Source organism: Gallinula chloropus, assembly GCF_964237585.1.
Source record: "Gallinula chloropus genome assembly, chromosome: 9".
NCBI lineage: Eukaryota > Metazoa > Chordata > Aves > Gruiformes > Rallidae > Gallinula > Gallinula chloropus.
The window spans coordinates 4372355-4397590 of NC_140094.1; the positions used below are offsets into that span (position 1 = coordinate 4372355).

The 25236-nt window shown below is 62.1% G+C and overlaps 3 protein-coding genes across 4 annotated transcripts; 1 reads left to right on the forward strand and 2 right to left on the reverse strand.

Moving 5' to 3' along the window:
- Nucleotides 1–2564: 2564 nt before the first annotated feature.
- Nucleotides 2565–4875, forward strand: PPIB (peptidylprolyl isomerase B). Its single transcript, XM_084267778.1, has 5 exons — nucleotides 2565–2735; nucleotides 3348–3461; nucleotides 3603–3696; nucleotides 4219–4403; nucleotides 4528–4875. The coding sequence occupies exons 1-5, from the start codon at nucleotides 2580–2582 to the stop codon at nucleotides 4648–4650; spliced, it is 672 nt and encodes a 223-aa protein (XP_084123904.1). The 5' UTR covers nucleotides 2565–2579; the 3' UTR covers nucleotides 4651–4875.
- A 208-nt stretch (nucleotides 4876–5083) lies between these two features.
- Nucleotides 5084–7422, reverse strand: SNX22 (sorting nexin 22). Of its 2 annotated transcripts, none has more exons than XM_084267969.1 (6): nucleotides 7272–7422; nucleotides 6085–6168; nucleotides 5867–5971; nucleotides 5678–5772; nucleotides 5460–5533; nucleotides 5084–5254 (listed from the first exon to the last, which is right to left on the reverse strand). In XM_084267969.1, the coding sequence occupies exons 1-6, from the start codon at nucleotides 7338–7340 to the stop codon at nucleotides 5247–5249; spliced, it is 435 nt and encodes a 144-aa protein (XP_084124095.1). In that variant the 5' UTR covers nucleotides 7341–7422; the 3' UTR covers nucleotides 5084–5246. The 2 variants fall into 2 exon arrangements, with proteins under 2 accessions (XP_084124095.1, XP_084124094.1); XM_084267968.1 differs by having other exon boundaries at nucleotides 5084–5342.
- Nucleotides 7423–8176: 754 nt separating this feature from the next.
- Nucleotides 8177–23040, reverse strand: SNX1 (sorting nexin 1; the record flags this gene model as incomplete). The annotated part of the gene is made up of 15 exons (XM_084267777.1): nucleotides 8177–8479; nucleotides 9121–9192; nucleotides 10143–10223; nucleotides 10398–10541; nucleotides 11423–11628; nucleotides 11971–12064; nucleotides 12207–12320; nucleotides 12936–13011; nucleotides 13404–13482; nucleotides 13918–14059; nucleotides 15173–15216; nucleotides 17535–17601; nucleotides 18615–18751; nucleotides 19580–19682; nucleotides 22897–23040. The coding sequence occupies 15 exons, from the start codon at nucleotides 23038–23040 to the stop codon at nucleotides 8429–8431; spliced, it is 1554 nt and encodes a 517-aa protein (XP_084123903.1). The 3' UTR covers nucleotides 8177–8428.
- Nucleotides 23041–25236: the final 2196 nt, after the last annotated feature.

The following is a 25236-nucleotide window of genomic DNA, read 5'->3' on the forward strand; positions in this document are numbered from 1 at the left end:
CCCCTCCTCGGAGGACGAGGACCGTGGCTGCGTTCCACCCTTCCCTTGCCCAACTCCTCCGCTGCCAGCGGCTCCCAGAAGCCCCGGTGTCTCTGGCACAGGTGTTCCCCCTCTCTGCTGTAGGAAACCATGGTTTGGCGTCTTGGGAGGGGGACGGGGGACAAAGGGGCACGGGTGCTCCCCGGGGAGCGGTCCTGCCCGCTGCAGATGAAGCCGGGCCCTTAGACACTTCTGTTGCTGCCCTCCCAAGCCCCACTAAGTGCCTGTCACCAGAACTCGATTCCTTCTGCATCTCCTGCCGTGTTTGGTCATTCCTCGCTGCCTCCGGTCAAGGAGCAGCTTGTAGTTGCAGCATATGTAAGTGTTTGCAGGGTGAGGGAGGGCGGGGGGCGGGAGGGGGGGCGAAGGGGCCATCTCAACAGGTTTTGTTCTTAAATGTTTTTGGTTTGGGGCTTTTTCGTTGTTGTTTTTTGGGGTTTTTTTTTTCCATTTTTGTTTTTGGTTTGTTTTGGTTTTTTTTTTCTTTTTTAAGTGAATGTATTTGATTGTTTAGAAACTTTCCTGACCTTGTTTTTAAGTGGGTTGGTTTGAGAGGTGTTTCACGGTGACCCGCTGCCGCTTCTCTCCGGAGATACCGATGTTCTTTTAACCCTACGATGATGTGTTTGTAGGGGAGGAGCGCGTGTGTGTGTGTCCCCCCCACCCCGCGGCATGCTGGTAATGCTCACTTGTACCAAGCCCTCTTGCACTATAATCGTACGTTGGACTCTTCAAAGGGGCAAAAGACGTGGGGCGGCTTTTTAAAATTAAAGCAGCAACAACAACAAAAAATTAAAACAATTTTAAAAAGGAAAATAAAGCAGGTTAACAGCAAACCCTGTGCTTGAGGAAACCACTGTTCCCCCCCCCAGGAAGGTTGGAGGTGATGAGGAGATGCCAGCCAGCCTGAGCCAGCCGTGCTGTGGTAGGAAGCCGGGCATTAAGCCGACCTGGGAAAACTCTTCTCCAAGGAAGGAAGTGGTTGGGAGCCGGGAGACCCCCAGGGGCACGAGGGGAGGGCTCTCGGGATGGCGCGGCGGGGGGCACTGGGTGCTGTGCTGGCCTCCCCGATGCAGCTCTCTCCCCCACGGTGTGGCCCACCAACGTTGCGATGCAGTCTTCTGAGGTATCAAGTGAGATGATTTATTATTATTATTTTTTTTTTCAATAAAACATTGCACTGCTGCATTGTTCTCCGTGAACAGACGCATTTATTGCCTCTTCCTGACAGCATCACCCATGCTGCCCTTCGATCTGGTTGGGCGCTCTCCTCTGGGAAGCTGAGCCCTCCGTTGAGGGAACAAGGCATGGTGTGGGATGGGATGTGACCTTCTCGACAGTGTGATTCAACAGCCACAGGCCCCACAGAGCTCAGCAGAGGCACAACGGTGCCAGTTCATCGCCTCCCTCTGCCCGTGTGCTCCTGCTTCAAGCATCCTGGGCAGCAGAACGCCCAAGCCGGTGATCAATGACTTGGAGCACGAAGATGGGAACTGCCACAGAAAGTGCTGTCTCTGGAGGAGCATCTACAGCCAAGCATGCCTTCCCGAAGCCAAAGGCCACTGTGTGTGCCTGTCCACTGGCCAGGATAGCTGCTGAGTGGCTTGCTCAGTACAGAGGAGAGCATTACAGGAGGTGCTACCCATCACCCCAGCATCCCAAGGCGGGGAGGGGGGGGCTGTGGTGTGACTCCCACCCTCAAAACTGCTCCATGCAGGGTCTTTGCTGGGATGCTCCTACTCCTCCCGCTTCCCAGCCTTAAAAAGTACCATTTTTTAGCATGGATTTTCATTTTCTGGTTCTTGATGCTCTCAGGAGGCAGACAGACCTCAACCTCTCTTTCCCTGGGCTCTGGAGATGTGCATCCCTGTTAGAAGCTTGTGTGATCTGGGTCTATTCTTACTTTATATTATTTTTATTATATTTAAAACGTAATTCCCACCCATTCAGAGGGGGTGGGTGTTTGCAAATGACCCCACTGAGCACTCGCGGCACTGCAAATGCTTCAGCGCGCTGCTAAGCCTGGCCAGGTCTGGTGGCTGAGTGAACCCGGGGGGTTCGGAGGGCAGCGGCTCTCCCGCTCCCTCCTTCAGCGGGGAAGGGTCCTGGGGGAGCCGCGCCGCCATTGAGTGGGTGGGCTTAACGTGGATTTAACGTGTGTGTCACCCCCCCACCTCCCTCCCTCCCTCTCCGCCGCCTGAGGCAACAGACTACAGCCGCGCGTGCCGCGCGCCCCTTTCCGCCCGGGCCGCGCGCCCGCCCCGCCGCCTCCCACCCCCCCGCGGCTGCCAATCACCCCTCCTCCGCGCTCCTGATTGGCCGCGCCGCGGCAGCCCCGCGCAGGGCGACGTGGCAGCCGCCCGCCGCTTCTCGCCGACACCGCCCTCCACCCCCGCCCGCCCGCAAGGTACCGGGTCCCGACGGGTCCCTGTGCCCGCCCCCCCCACCCTTCCCCTCCTCTCTCTGCGGCCGTTGGTCGCGTCCGGAGCGGGCGGGGAGCGCGGCGCGTACCACTGCGCGGCGGGGGCGGGGGGGGCCGGATGCAGGCCGTGCGGCGGGGGCTGTGGCCGGGCTGCGAGCGGCGCAGGATGAAGGTGCTGGTGGCGGCGGCGGCGCTGGGCGCTGCCCTCCTACTGCTGCTGCCCGCTGCATCGCGGGCCGACGAGCGCAAGAAGGGGCCCAAGGTCACCGCCAAGGTCGGCGGGGGACGGAGGGCGGCGGGGGACGGCCTGTGCGGGCCCGGCTGGGGCGGGCCTGGGTGGGGGGCTGAGGGGAAGGGGGGGCTGAGGGGAGAGGGGCCCGTGTGGAGGGGAAGGGGGGGTTGAGGGAAGGCCCGGGGTGAGGGAGGCCTGAGGGGAGGCCCGAGGGGAAGGGGGAGGTGAGAAGAGAGCTCTGAAAGGAAGGGGATCTGAGGAGTGGGGGAGCCCGAGGGTGAGGAGCCCGTGGGGAGGGGGGGGGCTGAGGGGTGAGGGACCCCTGACGGGAGGAGGCGGCCCGTGGTGAGGGAGGCCCGAGGGGAAAGGGGGGCTGAAGGGAGGAGGAGCCTGAGAGGACCCCTGAGGGGAGGGCGAGACCCGGGGTGAGGGAGGCCTGAGGGGAGGGGGAAGCCTGGAGTGACGGGGTCTTGAGGGCAGGGTGGCCAGCTGGGCTGGGCCCGGGGAGGCCCGAGGTGAGAGGGGAACCCGGCTGGGCTAGGGGAGGGATGCCTGGCCTGGGTGCAGGACCTGGCCCAGTCACATATGAGGCCTGCTCGGCTCTGCTGATCCACCCCCCCACCCCCTGAAACCTACGTTCACCCTCCCTCAAAGGTGTTTTTTGACCTGCGGATTGGTGAGGAAGATGTGGGCCGCGTCGTCATCGGGCTCTTTGGCAAGACGGTGCCTAAGACAGTGGAGAACTTTGTGGCATTGGCCACTGGAGAGGTGAGGGGCCAGAGGCTGCCTGGCTAGGCCTCAGCCAGCATCTTGTGAGGCTCCTGGTTGGCATCCAGGGCAGAGCGGGTCGGAGGGAGCTTTAGTTCAGCCGTTTGCTTCACTCTGTTTTGTCTCCCCCCCCATCCCCAGAAAGGATTTGGCTTCAAGGGCAGCAAGTTCCACCGTGTGATCAAGGACTTCATGATCCAGGGAGGAGACTTCACCCGTGGAGATGGCACCGGAGGTAATTTGGCCCACACCAGCCTGAGGATCCAGCCGCCCATGGCCTGGCTAGCGCTGGGCACCGGTGTGGAGCTGGAGCCATGGCAGGTGTTACCAGTGCAGCTTGGGTTGGCTGCCCAGGGAGGACCTGAAGCTCTTCACTGAGAAAACTTTCCTTTGCAGCAGCTGGTGCTTCTGCTGGGTGTCCCAGCTGCTGGGACATGCTGAATCTCATAGGAGAAGAGTCCAAATCTTCCACCAGCACTTAGCAAGCATGAGTATAGTTGATGATAGCAGCATTTGGGTTCCTAAGCTCTGGTCCCTGGGGCCATGATCATTCCCATTCAGGTCTTGAAGTGTTTTTAGTCCCTCCTTTAGCACACAGCATGCTCCCCTGTGGCCCTGCAGTTCAGCTCCCCCCTCTAAATGTGCTCATTCGCCCCACCCAGCCTGTGGACGGAGCTGCCATCACCACCCCTCCCCGGATGTGTTCCCCTGACGCAACATGACCTCATGGGGTTATTTTTTCCCACCCCCTCTTCAGGAAAAAGCATCTATGGGGATCGCTTCCCCGATGAGAACTTCAAGCTGAAGCACTACGGCCCTGGCTGGGTGAGCATGGCCAACGCCGGCAAGGACACCAACGGTTCCCAGTTCTTCATCACCACAGTGAAGACGCCGTGGCTGGATGGCAAGCATGTGGTGTTTGGCAAAGTGCTGGAGGGCATGGTAAGGGGGTGATGGGCTGCTTTACGGGGATGCTTGGTTCCTGGGGAGGGGTATGGCAGGACAGGGCCGGCTCTGCCCATGCTGGGTGTTGCTGCGCTCTCACCCCGCTGCTGCTTTTCCCCAGGACGTGGTGAGGAAGGTGGAGAGCACGAAGACAGACAGCCGGGACAAGCCCCTGAAGGACGTCGCCATCGCCGACTGCGGCACCATCGAGGTGGAGAAGCCGTTCGCCATCGCCAAAGAGTAATCCACCCCGCCGGCTGCGCGGCGCGGCGCGGGGCCCCGCGCCCCCCACAAGGGACATCCATCCCCCCTTCCCCCCCTCCCTGCGAGGGGCTGCGGGCCTGGGGCTGCCCAGCCTCCCCCTTCGCCCTGCCGCCTTCCAGCGACAGCCGGGGCGCTGGCTCCTCTCCCGACACTTTTGTAAGAAGCACCCGCACCAATAAACGTGACCAAGGTGGTTTTTTAAAGAGCCGCCTCTCCCCTGCTCCCCGGGGGCTGCGGGGCACTTCCTGGCCCTCCCCCCCCCAACTTCCCAGCCCCCCTCACTTCCTGACCCCACCTCTGACTTCCCAGCCCTTGCCCTCCCAGCCCCTTGCAGGCCAAGCATGGCACCCCGGGTTTCCAGCATGGAATTACAGTGCCCATGGAACCCCAGAGATTTATTAAGCTCCAGGGTGGCCGGGCAGGAGCCAGAGCTCCCAGGTAGGGTGGGGCAGGAGGAGCGAGCAGTTGTGGGTCCCACCGTACCCCTTGGCTTCTCCTGCCCCGTCCCCATGGCAGGGAGGGTGGTTTACTGCAGGGATCCGTGCTGAGGGGGTGCTCAGGAGCCCAGGGGGGTGCTCAGGAGCCTGCGGGGTGAGGCGTGACGGGGGGTGCAGCCCAGCGGGGCGTAGAGACCCTGTAGCACCCCGCTCAGCACCGTGTCGGGGAGCAGCTCTGGGAGGAGAGGGGGAGGGGGGAGGCTGAAGCAGCCGCCCCAAAAGGAAACGATGTGTTTTGGGGAGGGGGGTCCAAAAAGAGCCTTTACCCTTGGGAGGGGTGGGCTCTCCTTACCGCTGCCCGATGGCCCTGCGTAGGGGTCAGTGCCGAAGCCAATGACAGGCCGCTGGGATGGCAGGTGCCCGGCGCTGTTGGGGGGTGAGGGGACATCAGCACCCAGCCAGGGGTCCTGCCTTCACACCCGGTGCCCCAGCCCCAACCTTGCATCTGGGGGTGTGTATCATGGCTGAGAGGGGGGTGACCCTGGCGCCGCGCTGGAGGGAGCTACTCACAGGGGGCTGCTGGGCCGGGGGTCCTGCTGGCAGCGCCGCACCTTCAGGAAGTCCAGCACATCCTGGGGAAGCTCTGTGTTGTCGCACAGGACACGCTGCCGTGTGCCCAGGGCGGGTGTCAGCACCCCAAAAAAGTAGACACGCATCCCCCAGGCCCCCCCCTCCCCCCAAAATCTGCCAGCTCCTTACCTGGATGTAGTGCTCCAGGCCCTGGCGCCGCTGCTCCAGCACTTTGGGCATCCAGTTGGGGACGCGGCGTGGGGGGAACTCAGGGACCTTGCAGGTCTTCTTGATCTGGGGCAGAGCGGGGAGGGACAGGGTGGGACGGCCCGGGGGGGCTGGGGGCAGGAGGCTGGGGACTGCCTGAGCGCTGGGGAGAAGAAGGGGGGGGGGGGGCGGGGTCTCACCCTCTTGTGCAGCGCCTGGAACTCGCTGTAGCGCTTCGCCACCGTGTGTCGCCGGCCATTGCACACCACCTCCACCCGGAACACCTACGCCGCGGGGCACTGGCCGTCAGCCTCCGCAGCCCCATGGCGGGAGGGAGACGCCCCCCCACCCCGGGACCTGATGGGACACCCTCACCCACCCCTCCCACGCGTGGAGCTGATGGGGAGTCTCACACCCCCCCCCCCCCCCCCCCCCCACGCACCCACTACCCCTCACCCCCCACCCCCCCACCCCCCCCCCAAGGGGACCTAACCCCCTAACCGCCCCCCCCCCCCCCCCAAAAATCTGTCAATGGTAGAGAGTGCCCCCAGCACCCAGGATGGGTGCTCCCCCAGGAGGGACCCAAAATGGGCAGAGACCGCCGTGTCCTGGGGCAGGTGAAGACATCCCTTCCCTCCTCCCCACCCGCAGGGATATTTGGGGACCTCCAAGCTCTGCCCCTGCCCCCCCGGGGCAGGTACGGACCCTCTCCCCTCCCTCGGGGCAGATGGGACCCCGGGGAGCAGGACCCCCCCAGCCCTCTGCCCCCCCCCCCCCCCCCCCCGGAGCAGGGGGACCACCCGCACCCTCTTGCCGAGGGGGAGCAGGGACTGCCGTGCCCCGGAGGAATGACGGCACCCTGGGGTGGGCAGGGGCAGTCAGGACCCCCCCCCCCACCCCCCCCCCCCCGGAGCCAGAGGGGACCCCCGGGACAGGGACCCTAGATCCCTCCTCCAAACGTCCGAGGGTGCCTCGGGCCGGGACCCAGGGCAGGGAGAGACCTCCAGCCCTCATCACCCCCCCCCCACCCCCCCGGGACACGTGGGGATCCCCCGGGGGACACTTGGGGGGGAGGGAGACAACCCCCCTCCAAATCCCGGGCAGGTAGGGTCCCCGGAGAGAGCTTGGGGACACCCAATTTCCAGGGCAGATGGGGCATCCTGGGACGGACAGGGATCGCCCCCCCCCCCCCTCCCCCCCCCGCCCCGACCAAGGGCAAGGGAGAAGCTCTTGTCCCTCCACCCGCAGGGACCCTCGGAGACTGTCAGGGACCTCCAACCCCCGCGGCAAAAAGTGACAACCCCCCCACCCCCGCCCTCACACCTTCCCGGGTTGGGGGTGGGGGACACACAGCCCAACCTCCTCCCGGCCCCTCCGCGCCCCTCACCGTGTGCGCCTTGTCGGGGCTGCGCGCCGCCGCCTCGGGCTCGGCCGCCGGGATGGAGACGACGATCATGGCCCGGAGCCGCCGCGGGACGGGACGGGACGAGGGGGGGGTGCGGGAGGGGGGCGGGAGCAGCCGCGGGGCTTTGCGGCTCCGAAACCTCCCGCAGGCTGCGGGCCGGGCACCCGCGGGGGTGGGATGGAGGGGGGTGGTTAAGGGCGGGGGGGGCACCCACCCCAAAGCCACCCCCTCCGAGGAAGGGTCTGAGCGGGGCCGGGGTGGGGGGAGTGTGTGTGTGTGTTGGGGGGGGGGTCGGAGCCCTGAGGTAGCTCCAGGGAGAAGGGGAAAGGAAAGTGGGAAGTCAGCACGAGCTTTTCCCTTTTTCAGAGCCCAGAGGGGGTATCGGTTTTGATCAAATCCAGAGGGGTGAAGCACGAGCTTCCCCTCTCCCCTTGGGCCAGGACACAAAGGCTCCCTGCTGCTTTTTTTGGGGACACCACCCCCCCCAGGAGCCCCGCTGAGCTCACATCCCCAAACCAGCAGCTCCTAAAGCCCATCAGGGCAGCGAGCCAAGGCCTTATCAGGAGCAGGGACAGGTGCTGGGGCCGTGCCCAAGGTCAGGCCCAGCCCGGCGGCTCCGCTGCCGCCCCCAGGGGACGCGGGGGGGGTACAGGGAAGGGGTACAGGGAGGGGGTGCAGGGAGCGGGTACACGTTCCCCACCCCAACGAGCAGCCGGAGCCTGTTTGCCCTGATAGAAGTTTTATTACAGAAGGGTGACGGCCCCGCGGGAGTCAGATAATCATTAGTGCCCCAAAACCCAGCCCCAAAAATAGACATTTTATGTGTTATCCTAACCCCCACCCACCCCCCTGCACCCTGTTCCACCCCCCTCTCCCCCCCACCCCGGCCGCGGGTCTGGTCTTAAAGCAAGAAACTCGTTTCTCTTCGGTACGAAAATAGACGTCGCTAAATGAAAAATATCCGGGTCGGGGGAGGCTGGGGAGGGGCTGGGCCGGGGCTGGGCCCAGGCCAGGCCCCTGCCCGCGCCCAGGGGTGCAGCAGGGCTCTGCCCTCGCACGGGGAAGGGGAAGGGGTGCAGCGTGTGTATCAAAACCCAACAGAAAGGCAAAGTTCAGGTACGCTCGTTTGCTCGGCCCAATTAAGAGATGGCCTTGGCTTCGGGGAGGAAGGCTTCCCAGTACTTCACCAGCTGCAGAGGGAAGAGAAGAGTCAGGAGCCGCCCGGGAGCTTTGCCAGGGTGGTTCAAGAGCTTTGAGGGAGGAAAAAGCCCGTTGGCGGGGGGTATGAACCCCTCACCCCCCAAAAAAGGGCAGCAAGGGGGACAGAAGGCTTAAATTTCCTCTGCCCGTGGGGTTTATCTGTCCCAGTGGCTGGGGAGGGGGGAAGTGGGATGCACACAGGGATCAAGCTGAGTGGGATGCACACAGGGATCAAGCTGAGCTTTATGGGGGGACAGCAAGTGGGGTGGGGGCTGAGCTTTGAGGGGGAGCAGCAGGTGGGGTAGGGGCTGTGCTCTGGGGGGGTAGCAGGATGGTGTGGGGGCTGAGCGTTGAGGGGGGTGGCAGGCGGGGTGGGGGCTGAGCTTTGAGTGGGGGGCAGGAGGATGGGGTGGGGGCTGAGCTTTGAGGAGGATGGCAGGCAGGGTGGGGGCTGAGCTTTGAGTGGGGGGCAGCAGAATTGGGTGGGGGCTGAGCTTTGAGTGGGGGGCAGCAGAATTGGGTGGGGGCTGAGCTTTGAGGGGGGGCGGAAGGTGGGGTGGGGGCTGAGCTTTGAGGGGGGACAGCAGGGAGGGCTGAGGGTGGGCAGTGGGATGGGGTGGGGGCCACTCACCTGCTGCTGGGAGTTGAGTAACGTCTCCAGGTATTTGGTGACGTGGGTTCTGAAATCCTTGGATTTCTCTTTCTGCAAGGGAAGGGGGGTGTGAGTGCTGGGATGAACCAACCCCTGGCACCCGCTGGGGTTTCTATTTATTTATTTATTTTGGTGGGGAAGGAAAAGCCACCGAGATGTTCCTGTTCCTCCTGGAGCCCCAGGCTGAAACCAGCGTGAGCTGCTGGGGATGAAACCCACCTCTGGCTGTGGGCGAGCTCAGTGAATCCCAGCCCACCCATCCACCCTTGTTTTAATGGACACATTTCTCCACAGGGAAATCACAGATCCACAGAATCACAGGGGTTGGAAGGGGCCTCCAGAGCCCATCAGGTCCAACCCCCTGCCAGAGCAGGGTCCCTAGGACAGGTCACACAGGTCGGCGTCCAGATGGGTCTGGAATATCTCCAGAGAAGGAGACTCCACACCCCCTGGGCAGCCTGTCCCAGGGCTCCCTCACCCTCACTGGGGAAAAGTTCTTCCCCATGTTGGTGTGGAACTTCCTATGCTCCAACTTGAGGCCATCGCCCCTTGTCCTGTCCCCACAGACACTGAGAAGAGGCTGCCCATGTCCCCCTGTGTCCCACCCTTCAGCTATTGATAACCATTGATCAGATCCCCTCTCAGTCTCTTCTCCAGGCTGAACGGTCTCAGCTCACTCAGCTTTTCCTCAGAGGGCAGATGCTCCAGGCCCTTCAGCATCTCTGTAGCCTCCTCTGGACTCTCTCCAGGAGATCCCTGGCTTTTCTATCCCAGGGAGCCCAGAACTGGACACTGGAAACTCCCCCCGAGATAAAAAGGCGTCAGCCCCCTCCCATGGCAACAATTCCCCCCTCTCCCCGCTCCCACATGTCCGGATATACAACATTGCCACCTGCTGTTACTTGGAGCGGGGTCAGGAGCCCCTGTGACCCGTGGTGAGCCCAGGCTGGAGCTCCCAGCCACGGCCGGAGGGCTGCATGCCGGGGGCTGCCCAGACCTACCTCAAACCGTATCACTTCCTTGCGGATGACAGCAGAGATCCGCTCAAAGTCCCTCTCGTACTGCGTCACGCGAGACTCCCACTGCGGAGAGAGGAAGCGCGCTGTCGGCAGGGGAGGGGGGGCAAAGGAGCTCTCACTCCCCCCTCCTCCCTATCCCCAGACCTCCTGCAGCTCCTGGGGCTTCCTCCAAGCACCCTCAGTGCAAACCTGCCAACAGACACCCGCCCCTTCAGAGATCCCCTCCTTCTTCCCCACCTCTGAGATCTCCTCCTTGGCCTGCTGCAGCTTGTCGGGTTTGTTGGCCCAGAGCAGCCTGGCCTCCACCTCCCTCTTCTTCTGCAGCATGGCCTGGGCATCCTGCCACCGCTGCCAGGTCTTCATGCGCTGGTCAAAGGCTCCCTGGAAAAGGAGGAGCAGACACTGAGCTCCGTTCCGCCTCCGCTACCGCAACAGCAACCAACTCATGCTCGGGGAGCAGCCTGGAGGCCACCTTCCAGATGGGGCTGCTAGGAGAAAAACCCTCAGCAGCTACATGGGGTTCAGCACAAACCTGAGGCCACCTCCTGAGCCAGCAGCATCCCAAGCCCAGCATCTAAACCCAGCTTAGCACTGAGAGCAGCCAGTGTAAGCAGCTACTCTGCTGTCCCACCCCAGATCTCCACCACAAGCTCCCACAGAGCCACCTGCACGTGGCAGCTCCTGGGCATCCATCAGGAGAGGCTGGATGATTTTGGCAGGGCTGGAAAGTTGCCAGCCTGAGCAAGGAAGACCCCCATGTTCACAAGTCTAATGGAGGAGCCAGAAGAGCAGAATGCCATGGTTGACAGCCTGGTCGGAAGGACAGAGGGGCCAAGAGACAGGTGAGGTCCAAGGAGATGCCAGAGCTCCTGGCCAGAACATCCAGGAGCAGTCTCACCACTTTCAGCACTGCCGCAGTCCTGCCCTGGGGCACCCACTGCACCTCCCAACACAGAGCACAGCGGTGGCTCACTGAGCTCTGCTCTGCCCCTGCAGCCCTCGTCTCTGGAAGGACCGAGGCCACCTACAAGCTGTGAACTTGCTCTGCATCCCCCGTGGAGAACAGCAGCAGCACAGCCAGGCCTCACCCTCCTCTCCTTTCCCCACTAACCGCTCCAGCTCACCCACCACCAGGTGAGTGGCACATTTGCCCTCTGTCCAGAGAGACAAGAGCCACACTGTGCCCTGCGCTGGAATCCGGCTCAAGAGGAGACACTAGGACCAGTGGCACAGCCTGGAGCTCATCCCAACGGAGCACTTACCCTCACAACCGAGAGGAGCCGGATGTAATCTCCAAGGAGCTCAGCCAGGAGGAAGAAGTCGTTGTTCGCCTGTTCCTGGTGCAGCTGCTCGATCTTCTCCTCCACCTCTGCCAGCTGGGACAGCGCCCGGGACAGGGCCGTGTTGTCCTCCGAGCTCCCCAGCATGGCCAGGCTCTTGGCAAACTGGGCTGTATTCAACGCCAATTCTAGGCAACAGAAGAAAGAGTCAACCCACGGGATCTGCCCCAGGAATAAAGCCCCAGCCTGAGGGTTCAGCCTGAGGAGCTGCTTTTTCACACCCCCAAATCCCAGCTGGAAAAACCAACACCACCCCTGGCGTGGTAGTCGGAATGCTGCGCGACTCCAGCCAGGGAGGAGAAGGGAAGCAGTGGAGCAGGAGGACAGGCACGGGGCTGCCAAAGTCAGCCAGCACCAAGACACCTTTCCAGTCACACCTCCAAGGTGCCGCCCGGGACAGCTACGCACCGGCAAGCTCCGGCCAGGCACCGTGCAAGGATGGGCTGAGCAGGTGGTAGGGAGCTCGTTACCTTTCCTGTGGTTGACGAGCGTCTCGACCACAGCGTGCAGCTTCCTCAGGCGCTGGTCCTCACACTCCACCTCCTGCAGCTTCTCCTCAAACCACTGCAAGGGGGGAAAGCCCGAGCTGGCTCGCGCAGGCGGCGGCACCGCCGCAGGGGGCTTTTCCTTGCACCCCCCAGCTCTGAGCCGGGGAGAGCGCGTAGCTCTGGAGCGAAGGCAGCCCTGAGCCACCCGAAATACTCACTATGTCCGACTCGTTCATCTTGATGGTCATCTTACTGACGGCATCTGTAGCTTTGTTGAACATCTTCAGTATCCCTGCTCCGCTCAGGGCCTGGGTGCCGACCGCTCGTGGCAGCTGGGAAGGAACAGGAGAAGTTCTCCTTGTCAGGGGGGAAAAGCAGCCTGGAGAGCAGCCGCCACAGCGGCATCACCCTTGTCACCCTCCCTGCCACGGGTAACCTGCTGGTGGCTGTTGTCACAGGGCCAGCCAGACGCTGCCTGACTGGTGACAGTGACAACGCTACAATATTTGGCCTGCTAACGAAACCGGAGTGGTTTTCCAATAAAGGAGGAGTTCCTGAACCAGAATCAGAACTGTATTAGTCTGCTCTGCTTGGCCAAGGTAAGGCAGACCCGTCAGGAGGTGATTTGGGTAACTCAAGCCCCCAAAGCCCCAGTGGGACACGTCTCCCAGTGTCCCTTGGCACTGGGAACCGCTCCGCACCATCCTCAACAGAGCCGCCCCTGCTGAGCAAGGCGCTTCCACCACATCCACTCCGACATCAGAGCCCTCCAGCACTGCCCTGGGAATTGCTCCAGCCAGGGCTTCCCCCGGGGAAACCTCCTTTAAGGGGGTCTGCTCCCCTCGGAGGAGCGGGGAGCACATCAGCTCTCCTGGTAACACCCAAATGCGGGGCCAGGACCCCTCCTCCCATGGGATACGCGGCTCACACCACCCCACGCTCCTGACCTCCTCCTTTTCCAAGAACTCCCGGACGTCTGGGTCCTGCAGCATGGTCGGGTGGCTGACCACTCTCCGGAGGTACCTGTGCAGAGGGACGTGCCAGGAGAGCGTTACTGTAGGGGCAGCAACCCAGGCTCCCAGCCATCGCCGCGCCGCTCCTGCTCCATCAGCACCTCGGTGCTAACCGCTGAGGCAGAGCACAGCCAGGGTGCAGGTTAGGCAGGGATCGAGGTAACAGCCCCGTTTTTGGCCTCCTGAGACAGGCCAGCTTTCTCCACACCTTGGCAGCAGCATCTGGACATGACCAGACCAAACCCCAGCTGTGTTTTCGAGGGGGGAGACTGATTCTTTCCCAGCTCCCTGCTGCCCCAGTCGGGAAGGGGGCAGCTTTTCTCGCTCCAGGAGGAGCGTGCAGCCAGCCTGACCTTCCCAGGGGTCTCTGGCACGGCTCAGGACAGCTCTCAGGGTCATTACCTCTCCAGAGCAGCACGTCTCTTCTCCAGGAACTCTGCAGAGGAGGAATCTTCTTTCCCAACTTTCACTTTGGTCATTCCTAGCATGGGAAGGAGACAGGAGTTATCACTTCAAACTCGGCACACGGGGCGGGAGCGCAGTGGGGAGGCGTTTTCCAAGGGGAATTCAGACTTTGTGTGGGCAAAGAGTGACTTGGAAAGTTGACATCTACTATCTGACACCAGTTGACAGGTAGAAAGGGTGCAGAGGCCAGATTGGAAGGGGTCTGGGTCCAGACTCAAGCAAACAGGTTTGGTGAGGATGCAGAGGGTGAGGTTTCACTACATGTCGAGCGGAGACGAGCTCAAACAAGGCTCTGAAAGCCCAGAGCTCCAGGGATGGACACAGAGTTTTGTCCATGCCACAGAGCCCAGGTTATCTTCCCACCCCCATTCCCCCCAGCCACTCTGCAGCTTCCCCAGCAGCACCCACCATCAGAAGAGCCTGCTCCATCACCCACACCCCCACCACGCACCTATGAGACTCTTCTCGGGCGGCGGAGGAACGATGAAGCCGTTCTGGGCGTGTTTCTCCGACAGCTTCTCATAGAGACCCAGAAAGTCACTGAACCTCCTCTTCACTGAAAACTGCTTGCTCCTGAACATGGGCATGCTTGTCTGCAGAGACAGAGGGGTGGGGTGAGAGGTGGGGAAGAGACAAGACTCAGATCAGACTTGGCCAGGGAAGTGCTGAGCCCTGCTCTCGCTTCCAGGGCTGAAGTGGGGCAGCTTGAGCCCTGTTAGGCATGAGGAATGAACAGAGCAGGCTTTGACCTCCCAGCAGTTCACCTCCTGGCCCTTCCTGCTGCTTCATCCCAACATCCCAACTCCCCCTGGGAACGGGTAGACAATGGCAGGACAAGGGGGATGGATTAAAGCTAAAGGAAGGAAGGGTTAGATTAGATATTGGAGGGAAGTGGTGAGGGGCTGGAAGGGGCTGCCCAGAGAGGGGGTGGGTGCCCCATCCCTGGGGGTGTTCAAGGCCAGGTTGGATGGGGCCCTGGGCAACCTTGTGTAGCTCCAGGCCTGGAGGTTGGTGTCCCTGCCTGTGGCAGGGGGTTGGAGCTCTGTGATCCTTGGGGTCCCTTCCAACCCAGACCAATCTGGGATTCTATGATTCTCTCAGGCCACACCTAAAGGCTACAGGGCCCATCAGCAGCTTTTGGCTGGAGGGGAAGGTAATGGGTCCCCTTCACACCCCATCCATCAGCTTTGGAGCATGGGATGTGTAGCCCAGCGGCGGCTGTACAGCTGGGAAGGGCGTTCTGCAGAGCTCCAAGCAGGGAGGCAGCCAGGATTCCTCGTGACCAGCCCCAGCTCTGGACACAGAGCCAGCTGCAGCAGCAGCTCCACAGTGAGAGCAGAGCTTGGATCAGCTTAATCACATGCTGCTGTCAGCACAAAAGCACCAGCCCCGGTGTGTGGGGCTCTCAGATGGGTGTGGGTCACTCTGAGCACCGGGATCAGCCAGGATTGCAGCGAGGCAGCTGGCTGGCGGATACAGAAATAATGGGAAAATAGAAAAAACCCAGAGAAACAGCCTCTTTCCAAGCAGTTTCAAAGGCTGTTTCTCAGCCAGGCTCATCCCTTGAGCTGCAGGAGAAGGTCACAGCTCCTGGGCCCATGCCTGGAGCTGTTAAGACCTCCCTGGGCTTGGGTAGGAAAAGGTGGTCCCCGCTGTGGAACACCAGCAGCAGCCCACCTCAGGAGCCTGCAGAGGGGTAGACGTACCTGTGTGGACACTTTGTAGGCTACATAGGCGTTCATGCCATCCCCTGGGGAAGAGAGAGGCAAGGTGTTAGATCACAAGGCTGGGGAGGAACCCCAAATCTTGGGCACAGCTTCACCAGGGGCACAGCTTTGCTGGGGGCACAGCTTCACCGGGGGCAGGTCCTGCCTGACCAACCTGGTGGCTTTCTATGATGGGGATTGGTGGACAGAGGAAGGGTGATGGATGTGATCTATGTGGAGTTCTGTAAAGCCTTCCAGACAGCCCCCCCACCCCCCAGCATCCTCCTCTCTAAACTGGAGCACAGTGGATTTGATGAGGGGACTGTTTGGTGGGTAAGGAATTGGCTGGATGGTCACACCCAGAGGGCAGTGGTCAATGGCTCGATCTCCAGATGGAGATCTGTGACAAGGGGTGTCCCTCAGGGGTCTGTGCCAGGACTGGTATCATTTAACATCTTCATCAATGACCCTGCCAGTGAGGTTAGCTGCACCTTCAGCAAGTCTGCAGATGGCACCAAGCTGGGTGGTGCAGCTGACACACAAGAAAGATGGGATGTCACCCAGAGGGACCTGGACAAGCTGGAGAAGTGGGGCCCATGTGAGCCTAAAGAGGTTCAACAAGACCAAGTGCCAGGCCCTGCACATGGGTCGGGACAATCCTTGCCATCAGTACAGGCTGGGGGATGCTGTGTTGGAGCAGCCCTGTGGGGAAGGACTTGGGGTGCTGGGGCATGAGAAGCTCGACACGAGGTGACAGCACGTGCTTGCAGCCCACAAGGCCAACCGTGTCCTGGGCTGCAGCAGATGGAGTGTGGCAGCAGGTCTGGGGGGGATTCTGCCCATCTGCTCTCCTGAGATCCCACCTGGGGTGCTGGGTCCAGCTCAGGGGTCCCCAACATAAGGACAGGGACCTGTTGGAATGGGGCCAGAGGAGGCTGCAAAGAGGATCAGGGGCTGGAGCAGCTCTCCTATGAGCTGAGCTGGGCCGGTTCAGCCTGGAGAAGAGAAGGCTCCCGGGAGATCTTACAGCACCTCCCAGTCCTCCCCCCACCTGAGGGGGCTCCAGGAAAGCTGGGGAAGGACTTTTTAGAAGGGCCTGGAGTGACAGGACGAGGGGGGATGGTTTAAATTGGAAAGGGGGAGATTTAGATGGGATATTGGGAAGAAATTCTTCCCTCTGAGGGTGGTGAGGCCCTGGCACAGGGTGCCCAGGGAGGTGGTGGATTGTCCATCGTGGAGGTGTTCGAGGCCGGGTGGGATGGGGCCTGGAGCAGGCTGGGCTGGGGAGAGGTGTCCCGGCCCATGGCAGAGGGTGGGACTGGATGAGCTTTGAGGTCCCTTCCAGCCCTGACCACTCCAGGATCCCACAGCCTCTGCAGAGAACAGCAGGCGTCCCTCACTGCGGGACCCCAGGCCCTCACCCACTCAGCGTTTCCCCGACCTGGCTGCTCAGCCCTCCTTCGACTTCCCAAAGCCACCGAGCGGGACAATGGGGCTCTTGTTCCACCGGGGCCCTCGGGGCTGGCTCCGCGCATCTGCTCGGCGCGCAACAATCCGGCGGCTGTGCCGCGCATGAAGCGGCCCATTCAGGGGCCGCGGCTCCGGCAGCCCCCCGGCTGCGCGCGGATGGATCCCGAGCCGCCACGGGCAGCTTCCTCCAGCCAACACAGAAACCCCCTTGTTCTGCAAGGGGATTTACCTGGGAGGCCAACCGCAGGGCACCCGCGGAGGGCGGATGCCACCCTTCACTTACCGCTGGCTCGCGAAGCGCCCCAGAGCCCCGCTCCGGGGATACGGAGCCAGAACAAGCCGCTGCCTGAGGCAGCTCCACACAGCTGGGATGGGATGAGATGTTCTCCACACCCCAGGGACCACCACGTAGCTGGGTGAGTCCCTCCAAACCCCACTTGCAACAGAGGGTGAGACCCTCTCGGTTCGAAGCCGAATTGGCTTCGCTGGCAAGAGGAGCTGCCAGGGAGAGGTGCCCAAATTTGGAGTAACACACTTGGGTTTAGGTTCTGGTGGTTCCTCTGCCTCCTCCCCACCACCTGTGCATGGGACAGTGCTGCCCAGAGTTCCAGACACCAAGCTCTGCAAGCACCACCTTTCCCCTTCCCAAAAACCCCCTGCTCCTGGCTCCCTGCTTTCCTGCCACCTGCAGCTGCCTCGCTTGCTGGCAACCTATCAGCACTTCACCCTGGGGAGACTTGTTGCTTCTAGATGTCAGAAGAAGCCTTGGAGAAGCTACTCTGGGATCGAGCTTGTCCTCACAGAGATGGCTTGAAGCTGGATCAGCCGCCTCTGGTCCTGCTGCCAAGCCCAACCACGCTGCACCAGGCACTGGCACAGGGTGTTAACTCACCGACTTTCTCCGGGTCGCTCACTCCCACGGTCAGCTCGAATTTGTCTTCTTGTTCCTCTTCTTCCAGCTGTTTGGAGTGAGCACACAGGGGACAGAACGTCAGAAGCCCCAAACCACCAAGCTCTGAGCATCTCACGTGCTTCAGCCTGGCTGAGGCTACTCCATAGCTCCTCACCCACACCCCAAGGATCTCCAACCACAAGGATCTCCTCAAATCACATTTTCCTTCCCAACGCCACCACCCGCACGGCTGGACCCACAAACCACCCAGTGCCAAGGCATCACCATGGAGCCTGGTGTGAGCCCCTTCCCCAGGGGTTCTCTTACACTGGGGGTTTGGCTTTCATCTGAAACCACACTGGGCATGGAAGCCAGGACAGCAAGGGGCAGATGGAGCCTGAATGGGGTGTGCCTATCGCCCCCCGCTCTGCAGAGCCGCTTCTGAGGGACCGTGGAGGCTGCAGGCTCACTCAGGCATCACAGTGAAGCAGGGCCAAGCCTGGCCTCAGGTGGCCCTTGGTCTAGGAGCTGGTGGTGACAGCTCCTTGTTCGCTGCTCAGGTCGGCATCCAGGCCTGGCTCCTGCATCGCTCCTTCACCCGAGCCAGTCTGAGGCCAACTGGAGACACTCCAGAGTCAGCTCTCTTGGGCTTGGGGCAGGAAAGGGCCACTTTCCCCCTCTCCAAACAGCTTCAGTCTCTCCACAGGAGAAGACCCAGATTTAGACCACATGCCACCCAGCTGGGCAGCCAGAGCAGAGCTCCTCTCAGGGACTTCAGGTTCTCACCTCACCCCGGTGACCGTGTCTTTCAACAGCTCCAACAAGAGCAGCTGTCCCACCCTGCAGCCACGCTGGAGCTCAGACCCCCAGGACCACATCAGCCACTTGCTATTTTGGCTTTGGAATTTGTTCTTGGGCAAGAACATCACTGACCTGACCTGTGAGCCCCACTGGTCCCAGACCGATGGCCCAAGATCCGAACCCAGACGCCCAACTAGGTTAATTGTGTCATTTAAAACGTGTCATGTGCCTGTAATTAAGCAAATGTGGGCAAGTGGGAAAGCTGAGGGTGATTCTCACCTCCTCATAGGTCTTTGAAGGGTTTCGGGAAGAAGAGCTGGCTGCTGCTTCTAAGGTGGGGGCAGGATGGGTCGCTCTTGCTGGCTCCTTCTTCTGGTTGGTCTGTGTGCTGTCTAGGGACAGCTCCACGGTGGCATCTGTCAAGAGAAGATCCCAAAGGTCAAGTTCTCTGCTTCTGGAAAGGTCGTTTCAAGGTTTCTGGTGAAGCTCCCAGGATTTGGGGAGTAACAATGATCTGAATTAGCCAAAAAAGGAGAGGGAAGAGACCTGCAGGCACCAGGAAGAGCACAACTCAGTGCAGTGAGATCAACCCTCCTGGAGAAGGTTAACGCCACCGAGCCAGGCATCACCCCTCCCCGAGCACCGGAGGAGCTGGGAGCAGCTAAAGCCCAGCTGGGTTTGTGTGCGTCCCGGAAGGAAGGGGGGATCCTTCCCAGCCTGCTTCCTCTCCCAGAGGAGCCAAGAGCTCCCACCTGGTCACAGGGGTCTCTGGAACTGACTCTAAGATGCCTCTGCTGGAGTCCCACCACAAAAGGACCTTCCCACCGCAGCTGGGAAAGGTGGGACCCTCCTCACGTCCCCCTGCCCAGGGGTGTTACACCACCCCTTCCTCCGGAACGGGGATGCCCCGATCGGAGAGGCCTCCCCCACTGGGATGGAGGGAGGAGAAGGAAGAGAACGAGGGTACTTCTGACCCCACCATCCAGCTTCAGGCAGCAAAACCAAAACAAACTCCAGCCTTTGGCTTCTTCAGCTTCCGAAGAACTAACCCTGCGGCCGTGACCCTGCTGCAGATTGGGAGGAGGCTACTCCGACCCCCCCCCCCAGCAGAGCCCAGTGCTTCCAGTTCCCAGGCTGGGAACGCGAGGTGGAGATGAGGACCTGTGAAATACCCTTAAGAGCCGGTTGCTCCAGGCTCAAGAGCTCAGGGAGCCCCAGGAAGCGCCCCATGGATACAGACTCACCTGCAAATAAGTCCTGATCGTCCTGCTCCACACGGACCCCGTTCTCTTGGGAGGTGGCGCTCGCAGGGAGAAGCGGCTCCCTCTTGGGCGCCGCGGGCTTGCTCTGCGGAGAATCGCAAGCACACGAGTGAGAGGCCTTCCACACTGAGGAGCAGAGGCCTGAGGCCCAACCAGCCCCAATCCCCAGCCCCCTGCCCATGATCCCTGCCAGCACGGCGGTGCCGAGCGTCACCGGGAAGCGCTGGAGCTGGTTTTGGTGCTGACGGGTCACCGGGACACGCCAGCCCACCGACCAAGCGCTCCCACCACACCGAGCCAGGTGGGAAGGAGATCCCTTGGGAAAGCCAAGCCAAGCTGGGAGCAGGTCCAAGGCAAGGTGCTTGCCCAAAGGCAAGACACCAGGGACCACGGGAGCTCCGTCAGCGGCTTAACCGGCACCGGCAGTTCAACCGCTACCGCAAGCTGAGCCGAGCTTCCCCGGGGGGCTGGTTGAGGCTGTGCACCAACATGGCACCATGCTTTGGCTTTCCAGAGCTCACAGGCTCTGTGTTTTGAAGCCTGTCCCAGGGTTTGCCCAGCAGAGCAGCAGGCAGAGCTGTTTCTGTGCTTACAGAAGTCAGCACCTTGACTGGCTGCTCGTTCTGCAGGCAGGGAAGGGAGCACGAGCTGCTCAGGCACAGAGCAGCCTGCAGCCACCTTTCCCTAATCCCTCTGCAGAGAGCACAAGGACCCTCTGAGGGCTGGTGAGCGAGTGCTGTCAGCAGCAACCCCGGACCCACAGGCTCCTGGGCACAGAAACACTGTGGGCAAAGGAAAGCAGTGCCAGCACAGCTCCTCTCTGAGGTGGGGCTGAGCCTCTGGGTACACAAACCGTTGGCTGATACCAAGCCCGAGAGGGCTGTGACCACCAGTGACCCATGTGAGGGATGTTCAGAGCAGGACTTGTTCAGATCTGCACAGAATCACAAGGTTGGAAAAGACCTTTGAAGATCATCAAATCCAACTGATCCCATCCTAAGCTAAACCAGATCCCTGAGCACCTCATCCACCCTTTTTTTGAACATGTCCAGGAAAGGTGATTCAGCCCCTCCCTGGGCAGCCTGTGCCACAGCCCCACAACTCTGCCAGGGAAGAACTTTTCCCTCCCAGCTGAGCTGACCCTGCCCTGGGGCAGCTTGAGCCCATTGCCCCTTGTCCCATCTCCTGTCCCCTGGCTGAAGAGACCATCGCCCACCTCTCTGCACCCTCCTGGCAGGGCAGTGGAGGTGGGGAGAAGGTCTCCCCTCAGCCTCCTCTTCTCCAGGCTGAACACCCCCAGCTCCCTCAGCTGCTCCTCACAGGATTTGCCCTCCAGCCCCTTCCCCAGCCTAGTTGCCCTTCTCTGGACTTGCTCCAGGACCTCAATGTCCTTCTGATGGTGAGGAGCCCAGAACTGGACCCAGCACTCGAGGTGCTGCCTCACCAGTGCCCAGTCCAGGGGCACATTTACTTCCCCAGACCTACTGGCCACACTATTTCTGACACAAGCCAAGATGCCATTGGCTTTCCTGGCTGCCTGGGCACACTGCTTCCACCAGAGCCCTCCGAGCAGGTACAGAAACCCCCCTCTACCCAGACAAGGTGGGCTGGGAAGCTTCCCCAAGGACCTCCCCAGCTCCCAAAACACAGGAAGGAGCCATTTCCTCACCCACCATCAGTCAGGCCCTCCAAGCCCGCCTCAAACTGGGTTTCTGAAGTGCCAGAAGCACCACACCCCCAGCTCCTACTTCTCCATCTGCCATGACACAGCCTGTGACACAACCCTCGCTGCCTTAGAGGGCTGGTTTAGCCACCCCCTGACCATCATGCACCCGGGGAGGAGCTCCTGAGGTCAGGAACAGAAAGCCCCTTGTGTGAGAAGAGCATCCTTAGAGGGGACCCTGATCAGGCAGCCACCCAGAAGCGGGTGGATCGGGCGCAAGCCTCATCCATCCATCCCCAGCTCCCACACGAGCACCCAAGCAGGCAGATCAGCCTTGCCAGACTCCCCAGCATCCCAGGAAAGTGTTTTGCTGAGGCTCAAGGGCAGGCAGCCGGGCAGAACATCAGCTGTGGGGGTTGCTTCCACAACACCCAGCACCTGATAAGCAGCTTCACTCTGGTTTCAGAGGAGGGGGATGGGGGGGGAAGGACAGACGGGGATGATGCTTTATTTGCATGAAAAGCCTGTGGCGGTCAGGGCTTGACTGTTTTGGGAGGCTGCCTCTAGCCTGAAGCAGTGAGCTGCCTACTGAACCTCCCAGTTCTTCACTGAAGATGTTCAGGGCCCTTGCCGTGCCCTAGGACCAGCCAGAGGTAGGGGACCCTTCCCCTTGCAAGGCCAGGCTCCCACTTTCCTGCCTTATTTCCCAAAGGGAACAACCACTCCATCATGCCCAGGTTGCCATGAGAATTCCAGGTCAGAATTCCAGGTCAGAAGGGGGACAGAGCCAGAGCTCCAGCTCCAAGCTTGCCCAGGCCAGCTCCATTCCCAGCGTGTTCCCTAGCACAGGCTCCTGCTTGAGGTCTCCACACAGACATCAGCAGGCTGGGGAAAAGCCCTGGGTGATGCCAGACCCTCGTGAAGGGACGAGGTGATCCCAAAGCTTCCAGAGCTGGAGAAACCAACCCCACAGCACTCCAGCAGCCAGCCCACCGGAGAGATAAGCTTCTGCAGCACCCCCCGCCCCAGCAGAGACCCTGGCTCGGAGGCCGGACCCTGGAGCTGGAGGCGGCCAAGGCCGGCACGAGTTAACGCCAAACGGCTTCAGCAGCAACGAGAGACTCGGGCGCCGGAGACCGACAGAGCCCAGGCGAAGGCGCTGGAACCCCCCGCCGCTCACACCTCGGCCTCCGGAGGGGACGCGGCGGCACCCTGAACCCTCCAAGACCCCCCCCCCCGCCAGCGCCAGGTCCCCGAGGCGGCCGCACGCCTGCCCTCCGCGGGCCGGGGGACGCAGAGGGGGTGACCCCTGCGCGGCGGGGCCGCTCCCCAGCCCGAGCACCGTGCGGGCGGGACGAGAAGCCGGGGCTCGCCCCTCCCGCCGCCCCGTCCGGGCTGCCGGCGCGCCGCTGACTCCGGCCCTGACCCGGGGGGTGCTGGAGAGGGGTTTGGGGGTGGAGAGGGGGGGGGTACCGAGCAGCGGGCAGCTTCCCCCCGCCGGACTCCGGCAGGGCCGAGGGGTCACGGTCACGGCGCCGGCGGTTGACGCCCCCGGCTCCCGGAGGGGGGTGGGGGGGGGTTAAGGAGGCACCGTCCGCCCCCCGAGACCCGCCCGCCCCGCCCACCCCGCGCTCACGGTGCCGGTGAAGATGTCCTCGCCCTCCGTGTCGCTGTCGGCCGCCCCCAGAGCGCCGCCGCTGGGCTCGGGGAAGGGCGGGGGCAGGCGCCCGGACGGGGACGGGGAGCGGGAGCCGGAGCCGCGGGCGCCGCCCGACGCCATGGCCGCGCTTCCGCCGCCGCGCCGGAAGCCACCGCCTTAAGGTGCCGGGGGGCGGGGCGGGAGGAGCGGACGGCCTCCCGATTGGGAGGCGCCGCCGGCCGCCCCGCCCCTCCCTGCCACGGCGAGCCAATGAGCGCGACGGCTTCGGCTCGGCTCGCAAGCGTCGCTCCGTCCCCATGGAAACGGCCACGAGCTGGGCGGGAAGGTACCATTGCGCCGGCGGAGGGGGAAGCGTGCGTGCGCGCGCGTGTCCCCCCCCCCCCCCCCTCCGCCCGGGCATTGGGCGAGCCTGAGGGGACCGGAGCGGGGGGGGAGGGGGGATGCGGGGCTCCCACCGCCCCGGGGAGGTGGGATGCGGGGTCCCCAGCGCCCCAAACCAGCCGTCAGCCCCTCAGCACGCTGACGAGGGGGGATGCAGGTCCCTCAGAGCCCCAGCCAGGATGCCCACAGTGCCCTTGCTGCCCCAGCTGGGATGGCCATGGTCACCCGACCAGCCCCCCAGAACCGGCCCTCGCCCCCTCAGCAGCGCAGCTGGCCTCAGTATCCCCAAAAGGGCAAGGGAGGTGGCTGTGTCCCCCTCAGTGCACCAACACAGGCACCCACAGCAGCATCAGGGACCCCCTCAAGAAGGGCACGGTCTCATCAAAACTCAAGGGTGGGGGTTGTGGTCTTTTCAGTGACCCAACCAGCCTGAACAGCTCAGGCAAGACTGTCAGGGTGTCATCCTCCCTCACTGCACCAACCAAGAGGGTTGGGGGCCTATTACTGCCCCAACTGAGACGGCCATGGGCCCCTCGGCTGTGGGGACACAACTGAGACCCAAAGCCCCCCCCCCCGAGATGGCTGCCACTCCTCAATACCCTGACCCAGACATCATGATGCCCCGATCAAGACAGCTCTGGTCCCTTCACCACCCCTGCTCTGACAGCTGCGATCCCTTGAGTACCCACACAGAGGGGGCTGTGCTCCCCTCACTTCCCTGACCTTAGTGGCCACAGCACCCTCAACACTCAACCTGAGACAGCTGCCCCCCCACCCCATACCGATGGGCACAGGTGCCTGTGGGGCACAGGGCCTTGTGTGGGGAGGAGCCCCAGAGAGGTCACACTGCTGTAAACCACCTTCATCCTTCCCTCTGCCAGCTTTCAGTTCCTCTCACAACAGCCCACAGAGCCTTGTGCAGGCCCAGAACACCCACACCCCCTCCCAGACATGCCAGGATGAACCCCACAGCCATGAGGCTCTTGGCCCCGTTGCTCACTCACAGTGGTGATGGGTCAGGCACCAGCAGCCAGAGCTCTGTCACGTAGCAGCTGGAGAAGCTGGGGTAGCAGAGCCAGGTGAGACTCAGGCCTGCTTTGGAGGAGGGAGAAGATCTGGATAACCAGGTCACTAAAGGGCAGACAGGGGCAGGACAAGGGGGATGGGGTGAAGCTGAAGGAAGGAAGGGTTAGAGGAGATACTGGGGGGGAAGTTCTTTCCAGAGGGAGTGGTGGTGAGGGGCTGGAACAGGCTGCCCAGAGAGGGGGTGGGTGCCCCATCCCTGGGGGTGTTCAAGGCCAGGTTGGATGGGGCCCTGGGCAACCTTGTGTAGCTCCAGGCCTGGAGGTTGGTGTCCCTGCCTGTGGCAGGGGGTTGGAGCTCTGTGATCCTTGGGGTCCCTTTTCAACCCAGACCAGTCTGTGATTCTATAAGCCAGACAGGGTTCTTGGGCCACCAGCCACCCTTCAGCCAAATTAATTCACCAGGCAGCACCCCAGGGAGATCTCTTTCTCCAGGGGAAAAAAGAGAAGGGCTCTATCTTCTCTCTCAGCTATGGGAGAGCAACCAAGAGAGATGGGTTTTCCTACTGAGGTCTCAGCTGTTCCCTGCAGCAAAGCCCAGCAGAGACATCCAAACCTTCTACACAGGAGCATTTGGTCACCACTAGGTCTGTGGTTCCTTCCTTGGCCCTCCTGGCCCTCAGGCAAGGAACCCTCCCAGCTTGCTCTGTAAACCAAAACACAGCTTATTGTTATCTTGAAGGCCTCTCTGGAATCCTCCTCCCTTCCCACGAAGGGCAGCTGCTCTCTCCCTCCTCTCAGAAATTCTTCCTAGGGTTTGCAGCAGCACAAGGTCAAGCCTTTGGCTCACAAACAGGTCCCCACACCAGATGGGGCCCCCACCCAGACTGCTGCAGGGGGTTTGACCCTGGGG

Excerpts from the sequence above, each read along its gene's own strand:
- PPIB (XM_084267778.1), top strand. The coding sequence starts at position 2,580 with ATGCAGGCCGTGCGGCGGGGGCTGTGGCCGGGCTGCGAGCGGCGCAGG. Across the intron at positions 3,697-4,218 it reads CCGTGGAGATGGCACCGGAG|GAAAAAGCATCTATGGGGAT; the intron begins GTAATTTGGCCC and ends CCCCCTCTTCAG. Across the intron at positions 4,404-4,527 it reads GCAAAGTGCTGGAGGGCATG|GACGTGGTGAGGAAGGTGGA; the intron begins GTAAGGGGGTGA and ends GCTTTTCCCCAG.
- SNX22 (XM_084267968.1), bottom strand. The coding sequence starts at position 7,340 with ATGATCGTCGTCTCCATCCCGGCGGCCGAGCCCGAGGCGGCGGCGCGC. Across the intron at positions 5,773-5,866 it reads GCCTGGAGCACTACATCCAG|CGTGTCCTGTGCGACAACAC; the intron begins GTAAGGAGCTGG and ends GGCACACGGCAG. Across the intron at positions 5,534-5,677 it reads CCCCGGCCCAGCAGCCCCCT|CGCCGGGCACCTGCCATCCC; the intron begins GTGAGTAGCTCC and ends ACCCCCCAACAG.